General features: G+C 35.1%; 1 protein-coding gene across 2 annotated transcripts; it reads right to left on the bottom strand.

Annotated features, from left to right (window-relative positions):
- Positions 1-2,200: 2,200 nt before the first annotated feature.
- On the bottom strand, positions 2,201-6,975 carry LOC125222045 (uncharacterized protein At1g51745-like). 2 transcript variants are annotated; one of them, XM_048124441.1, is made up of 5 exons: positions 6,509-6,975; positions 6,220-6,406; positions 4,248-4,717; positions 3,779-4,042; positions 2,201-3,435 (listed from the first exon to the last, which is right to left on the bottom strand). In XM_048124441.1, exons 1-5 carry the CDS (start codon positions 6,528-6,530, stop codon positions 2,348-2,350), a joined length of 2,031 nt encoding a protein of 676 aa, XP_047980398.1. In that variant the 5' UTR covers positions 6,531-6,975; the 3' UTR covers positions 2,201-2,347. The 2 variants fall into 2 exon arrangements, with proteins under 2 accessions (XP_047980398.1, XP_047980399.1); XM_048124442.1 differs by lacking the exons at positions 6,220-6,406; positions 6,509-6,975 and adding an exon at positions 4,914-6,196.
- Between the last annotated feature and the right edge of the window lie 1,392 nt (positions 6,976-8,367).

The raw sequence follows: 8,367 nt of genomic DNA, 5'->3' as shown, positions 1-8,367 counted from the left end.
ATGACATATTTATTCTCGTATTGATGCTCATCATGTACCCTGCCATGCCACTCGATGTTCGGGCCGAGATAAAGCTCGATGGGCATGTTAAGAGTCTGGTGGAAAATAAATATTTTCTCTCAGTTGCATCGAACGATGTTCATGCCTAGAAAAAGCCCAACCGAACTACCAAGAGTCTAATGGAAAATCAAGATTTCCGCTCTGCGTCAATCGATGATCAAACCGAGGAAAAGCCCAACATGCCCAACAAGATCATTCATATGGAGAGCGCGGGATTAAATGCAGAAAGATACGTAGACCCAAAGAAGATCGAATTATTTTTGAATTTAGGGATTACATGCTTTATTCTTCGTATAGTATATTTCATTTCAAGGGTGTCATATATATAGTTTTTATGCTGGTTGTATAAAATAGAAACCCGATGCACCCAGCCTGGATGTCAATTGACCTATTACATTATTTTCGTTAAAAATAAACCACAATTAATATATTTAATTATTATTTTTCTTTTATTATTATTTTTTAGAACAACAAGTCAAATATACAGGTAGAAAATTCATTAATTGTTGATTTTATTAGTATATATTCATATTTGGGAGTATGTATTTCAATCAAAATTCGGTCAAATTCTGGTCAGTCATATAAGATTTGTAAACGAAATGTTAAATCGTGATGTTTCAGTTTTTCTAAATCGTAAAATCGGGTACATAGAGATGTATTCCTGTCATACACACGATGTTATTTTAGTAATACAATAATATTTTTTCCTTTTATTTTCATTTCTTTTAGTATTATTTTAATAATATAACACGATTTTAACCATTACTAATTTTAAATAAGTTGGATTCATATCTCATACAGAAATTTGAACAAGTCGTACGTTTATATTAGGGTACAAGATTAAAGAACAAACGGCTACATATTTAATGGGGAGCCCAATATAGTTGTATTTTTTGTTAATTTTGTTTTTTACTCTTTATTCCTTTGCTTTCCTTTGTTTGTTTGTTTGACAATTCACAAACCACAAATAGTACATTATTACCATTATAAAAAAAAACACGGCATTTATTGAAAAGCCCACAAAACGTATCTCCCTAAAAGTTTTAAATTTTCTTTTATTTTTAAAACAAAAAAATTGTTTTGATCTAATAAAACTATTAAAGTTGAGAAGGCTTCTCATTCATTTGGCTTGACAAAACGAAAAGGAATGTTAAAGTTTGATTAAATTTTATTCAGTTTCACAAGGTTTGAATACAAATTACTTACAAAGTGTTATTTTTTTAACAATTGTCCTATATGTATACTAAACAATGTACTCCCACCGTACACCAAAAATAGACAATGTTATAAATGACATAGGTATGAATGTATAATTAATAAAATAAAAGAGAGATGGGAAAAAATAAGAGAGAGTGAGAGTGAGGGAAAAGGTAGTGGAATGAGCGTGGAATTCATATTATAAATGAGAGAAATAATATGCTACATACCTTATGTGAGCTTCTTATATGAGCACCACTCTTGTTTGACGCATGTTTAACGTTGTTCGTTTCGAATTATATATTTAGTTTGATTCTAATACATTAAAAATTGTTAGTGAAGTATTTAATTTCAAAATGTTCATAAAAATCAAAGCACGATTTAGTCGTTTATTATTTTATTTGAAATTATAGAGAAAGTTCGATTTAGTCGTTTATTAATTTATTTGAAATTTATATATTTAGACCAGAGAACAGGAGAGATATAATTGGAAATAACCACGACTAATTACAAGTTCCAATCGTTTGTTTATAAGATACTAGCATTTCAGTAGACTGTAATGCACATGTAATCAATCCTATGAGACTACCAACATACTAGTCCCACTCTAAGTTACACTTGCTTCTTGTCAAACCAAAATTTGCATATCATGTTGTGGTGTGGAGGGCCTCTGTCTATCGATTTCATTACAGAATATATTTGTGCTCAGACAAGGAAATCTCGAACCATCAAAGACAACCTCAATTGGATACCTAGAGCAGTTCAATCGAGAACATCTGTTTGCATCGGAACAGACAAGTACTGTCTAACGCATCTTCAAGGTTCACACACACAAAATTGATTAGTATACAAATCTATACTATCTCTTGCAGATGGAACCACTTACCTTGTTTTGTTCTTATGTATACAAAGGTCACAATCTTCCTAAAAACATATCTGAGGCTGCTGCACCAAATTTGTCAGAAAATCAAGAATCAAATCAGTATTTTTCACAACAAAATGTGACAACAGGTGTAGTTATTATATAAAATTATTGCCTAAAATTTACATGAAACTAGTAAACAATCAACATCTACAATAATCCATATTATTACTGATGCCGACCAACCAACTCCTCATGTAACCTACTGAATACCAAGTTAACTGGTATGCAAGCAACTGTCGTGGGCAGATTCCCGGTTTTGATCATCCCGCCCACTTGAAAACTGCTCGTGTCGTTTCTGGGATCGCTCTGATGCTGCTCGTCTGATGCAATCGATGAAAGGCTCCGTATCTTTTGGTTGGCCGACGGGCTGCTCTTCTTGGGAGAGTTTCTTGAGAACTTCCTGTCGATTGGATACTGGGGGAAGCTCCTCTGCGTCATACTCCCCTTTAGGCGAGTGTCTTGGTTGATGAATAGAGAGTGCTGCTTGCTCTCACCGTTCAGGAAAGGGCGGGGGACACGGGAATTTGCTGTCCTCCGACCGGTCCTCCATGCTGAAGGAAGTGCAGGAGTCTCCAGAGGTTCGGGGTGAAAATAATCAGTTGTAGAGACATGGTTCTCGGACAAATCACTTTCAAGAGCTTCGATCTGGATAGGGTGGCCTATAATAGCGTGACCATTTAGCTTGCTCATCAGCGAGATCATTGGGACATCTCGTCGATAGTTGTTGGCCTGGACTTCCAAATCCACGTCTATCAGCATGGCCCGACCACCAAAAGGATGCCTCCCAACAAAGAAAGGATCTACATATTCTTGTGAATCCTCCCAATATCCTCTGGTGATTGACTGATTATTCCAAGCAAAGCCATCCAAATCAGCGGTCTCATGAGAACTGTGTAGTCCTGTCGATCCATATCCGGATGCATGGTTCCTTAAACTTTTATCGATTGGATCAGCCTTGAAACCACCACCACTGCTCCAGTTGGAGTTTCTGCTGTTTGCATATCCTTTGGGAAGCTCAGCATCAGTTCTGTCAGGATACTTTTTCCCAACGTTGCGGTTATTTCTTTTCCTTTTGAGTCGCCACTTGGAAACCTCCACGCTATTTGACATGTAGCCATGGGGTAAATGATGAGGCAAGCCATCGGCATATGTCAATTCATCAAAGTCATCACTACTACTAATGCTTCCATGGTCTTCATGTGTTTCAATACTCCTTGGATATTTCGGTTGTAATTCTATAGAACCCGCACCATCTGTAAATCCAAACATAACAGAGTTATAACACGCAAAAAAATGGGTGGTGAAAGCAACCATGTAAGAAGAAATTAAGAGACAAGAACTAATTTGCAGATCAGGAAAAATAGCCAGGAAATATTTACCGGCTGTATCACCGGGAAGTCCTCTAGTCACAAATACAGTTACAGCACATATTTAGACGGCAAACTTAATTTAAGAAATTGTTATAGGCAGTTCCAAAATGTAGGAATATTTAGACAGTATGCCGGACCACCCCAAAATTGCAATGATGCCATGATACGGCCCCTAGGTTATATTGTAGCTTTGCAATGTTTTCAAGAGCAATACGAAATATCTCACCAGATAGAGCAGCCATTTCTTCATCGGAATCCGACTCCACAGAATCAGTTTCTGAACAATCTGTTTCAGTATCCTCTGTAGACCCAGAAATGTGGTCTTCCCCAGCATCAGCTTGATAGCTGCTTTCGTCAAACTTTGAAACTGGTATTTCCATCTGGGTGGTTAGATTTTGATTATCATTGGAACAATCCCCAGAATCATATGTCAAATAAGCATTTCTACTCCTCTTCACCCGAGATATTGCAACTCCAGAATGCTCCTCTCCTGATCGAACCCAAAACAGAACAATTAGCAACCTGATAAGATACAATGGAAATCTGATACTTAAAGTACTCTTCTAATGGATCTCTGGTCTGCAGCCTAGACAATTTCTTTTATTGTACAGAAAATCACTTATTGAACAGCACAAGCGTGGAGTTAACCAAAACGTAGTTGAGAATATTCGAGAATGCTGAGGGGAGAAGCTTACTCATCGGTGGAGTAGTCCGGAGACCTAAGTCCTGCAACCCTCTCATTCGAGGTAGTGCGCCAGCACTATCATCATCACCGCTAGGTTGACTTACCTCCTTAACCGTCTCTTCGCATGGATGCTGGTCTGTCCCATTCTTTTCTACAACAGCTAAACCAAGCATCTCAGGTAGCTGGTCAGATCTGGAGTCTATTTGATTTCCTGCGCCGTTTCCCAACCTTTCTGAAGAAGTAACCGCATCCGGCGATTTTCTTCTGCCATTAGACGAATTTCCTGATTTTCCATATTTCTTCTCCATCAGTTGTCTCTCCAATTCAAGAGCATGCAATATTGCATCTTCTCTCCGTGCATATTTCTCTCTTTTCTTTGGAGGCATACCCTGAGCAGCTTCAGCCCTTTCAATGCAGTCATCAAACTCCCCACATCGGAAAGCTTTCACTCGTTTTGATTTCTCCAAGTTGTACCAGTCCCTAGTATTACATGCAAGACAAAACATCATATACTACAGTTAAAACTAGACAATGAATCTCAAATGACATCAGATGTAACTCAGATTATAATTCATCATTTAGGAGAGCATCAGAATATAATTCATCATTTATGAGAGCATCAGATGTAATAGTCAAAAGACAAACATAACTAGTCTAGAGGAACAAAATCACCAACATGTTTGTTCTCCATATAGGCTGCAGAAAGAGAGGCTACATGAGCTTGTCGATCAGAGAAAACCTCAGGGCTCATGGTACATACCTATCCAAATTCTCATTTAAGTAATTTGTGAACTCACATTAATGATATAGGCATTTCATTTGTGCGATTAGATGAAGGGCTCAAAAAAATGGATTTGTAAGTCCTTTAGCTTCAGCGTACAAAAATGCAAGAAACTGAGTGATGCAACTTAAGCTTTATACACCTGAGCTGTTGGATTAGAAATAACTAGATTGTTATGATCTTCAATTTCCCTTTCCCTGTTCCTAAAGGAATGATGCCTTTACTGCAGAAGATCTCAGTTAAGTCTTAGAAGCAACAAGTTCTTTATTCATATTCTATACAACAGAAGGCGGATATCATATCAATTACTACAAAATATAAACTTTTAAGTCTCAATTCTTAAGTGAGGCATCCTTTGCTGGTTGATAATAACACAACCAAAGCCATGCAATCGCGCGCGTAGAGTTTCAGAAATTGTCATGCATCAACTACCGGCTTAAGTGTTAAGATCAATGCTTCGACATACTTAGAAGCCTATCGGAAGCTTACAGAAGCTCCTCCATTGATTTTTCGAAAGCACAATGTCAAGTGTGAGACAATACAAAGTATGTGACATAATAACAATCAAGTTAAACACTGATGCCATCCATATTCCATAATGTTAACAGAAGTCACTTAAGAAAAGGATGTGAAATGAATCAATGGTCTTATTTGACCTAATAGCCATCATGAAAGAATATGCGAACTTAAGAAATAGCCATCTCATCCAAATCCATCAAATTGAACAATTAGACATCAAATTGCAAAAAAATTCCATGGCCAGTGCAGTGTTACTCTGAAATTATAAATAAAACAAACCGGAGAAAACTATAAGCATATCCCAAGCAAAGCCTTCAATGGTAGGCCATATTTGTGAACTTGAAAATAATAACACTTGACTTATTCTTTTATGGAAGTTTTGACTAATATAATACTTCATACATGCAAAACTTTCCACAATAATTTGATTACACTAAAGCATGTCTTTTTTGCTTGAAACTTCATACTAACTCTTATCAGTTGTCAATTAATACCTACCAGTAATTTTCAGCTGCATTAAGCACAACTACGAATTCAGCAAATGATTGACCATCAAAATTCCAAATTTGCACCATCATATAAAATCTATTATCAGCTGCATCCACCACTACCATATACACAGACTAATGACAATGCCATTAAAGTTTTCACCATAAACGAAATAAACGCCTTTCGAACTTACACACTAGCATCCTCCCTCCCCAGAAGCTTGACTGGAGTTCCTGATCTCGGCGATGTTATATGAGACGACTGAAGCTCTTCCGGCCCAAGTATCTTCCCCGGCCACCACGAGCCATTTCGTCGCCGCACCCAAACTATACTCCCCACACTACAATCCACCACTCCTCCTGTTTCTGAGCTACACATCCCTTATAGAGAGATATATGACAAAATGTATGTATATATAACGATGATTACAAGTATAAGCCTATAGACAAAACAAATCCTATTTCTCCAACCTAAAACTTAACTGATCTCCACTCTCATGCTCATCGGAAGCTACAGCGCATTTAAGGGCGGATCACTCCATCACATAACTATTCAAAAACGCAGCAATTTAACAAAACAAAATCAATCAACCAAATCAGAGATCCAATGATCGAGAAGCGAATTCGAGCGTCAATTGATCAGCCAGCGGAAAAGAAGAGAGAAAAGAGCGATGATCGAAGCAGAGTAATTGGGCGTGGGGCTAGGGTTAGGGTTAGGGTTTCCATTCAAAATTTTCAGGGGGGTTTCATAGCTGGGGGCGATTGCGGTGGAATTACAGCGATTGATTGGAGGTTTGGATCGAAGAGAGAAGAGAATTTGATGTATGGAGAGGAAAGTGTGTATGTATAGGTGTATGTATAGGTGAGTCGATTTTGTGCTGGTTGAGTGTTGACTCTGCGCTTCAGGTGCACGAGTTGTGTCTATCATAATAAGGCTCTCGTCACCCCCGGCTCACTTTAGTGCTGCCTGCGCACGGAGTAGCTCGTTGTTCGGGTCTTCATGAAAAAAGACAACATTTAGGTGTTTTATAAAAGCACTTGTATTTCTCATTAAATTGCATCGTTAACATTGAGGACCAGGTGTTCTCATTTAATTTTCTTTGCAACTTATTTTGATATAATATGTTTCTATAGTTTTTGGTTAAAGTCAAATAATATGTTCCTAATTTATATGTACATGTAAAATAAGGATAATAACTATTCAAATAGTTAAGTAGTCAAATTATTGTCAATTTCCAAAGGCTTAAACTATCATTGACGTTAGTTTTTTAGTTTTTATTGATGTTATTAATTTTTTTATAAGTAATAGGACACAGATAAAAGCATGATTTATCCATGTTTATGTAGCTTAAAAAATGAATAAAATAATAAATTGTACATTGATTTTTATGTTATTTATAAAATAATGAAATCGGTGATTATTTAAAATATTGAAGACAAACTGAATTGATATAACGGCAAAAATTATTTAATTGGACTAAGCAAAAATGATGATCATATAATATTATATCATAATAATACATTTCTATGTGTATATAATATATATGTGTGAGTGATTTTTTGTGTATATAAAATTGTAGATTTATATATGTGGAAATCCAATTATCCAAACATAACTACCAACTTGACTTTAAAATTTCATAAGTACTATATTTTTTTTCTTACTAAATTCATAATTATTTGATTTAAGGTTGATAGGTATTCCAATGTGATAAAAAATTGATTATGGGTTAAAGTTAACTTAAATGCTAGTACTATATAAATAAAAGTTGAATAATTAAAAATCGTTGTCAATAAAATATTAATGTTCTCACAAAATCCTAAATATCAAAACTTTCACGATTTTATGGACTCTAAAAATATTTAAAAAGTACGCTAAAAATAAATGTATGTAATTAGTTCATTCATAAAATATCTAGAGTACTTTAATCGAGACATTATTCATATATATGTTGGTTACAATTATGATATACTATTTCATAATTGAGAATACTTTTAATAGCTTGTTTGCAAGCCACCCTATCTATCCCATCTAGACTTTATTTCTTGATTTTGAAAACGCTTTTTAATTTATTTTAAAGTTTAAGAAGTACTAGTAGATATATATCATCATTAAATCATAGAATAATATATAGTTGGCAATTAATGCAAATGAAACGTAATATCAAAAGTATACTTTGTTGTGTATGAATAGTTTATATAATAACAAAACAATATAAGATTTTTTAATTGGATTATTAAAATAAAAATTACATAAGCTAGTTTCATCGCATTAATTACAAATTTATTTATAAATTTTAGAAAAAAATAATTTTATTTGAGAGACATTAATGTTATTACTT

The sequence above is a fragment of the Salvia hispanica genome, chromosome 4, assembly GCF_023119035.1.
Source record: "Salvia hispanica cultivar TCC Black 2014 chromosome 4, UniMelb_Shisp_WGS_1.0, whole genome shotgun sequence".
In the NCBI taxonomy this organism is placed as follows: Eukaryota; Viridiplantae; Streptophyta; class Magnoliopsida; order Lamiales; family Lamiaceae; genus Salvia; species Salvia hispanica.
The sequence above is the reverse complement of the archived record's forward strand: the minus strand, read 5'-3'. Positions and strand labels throughout refer to the sequence as shown.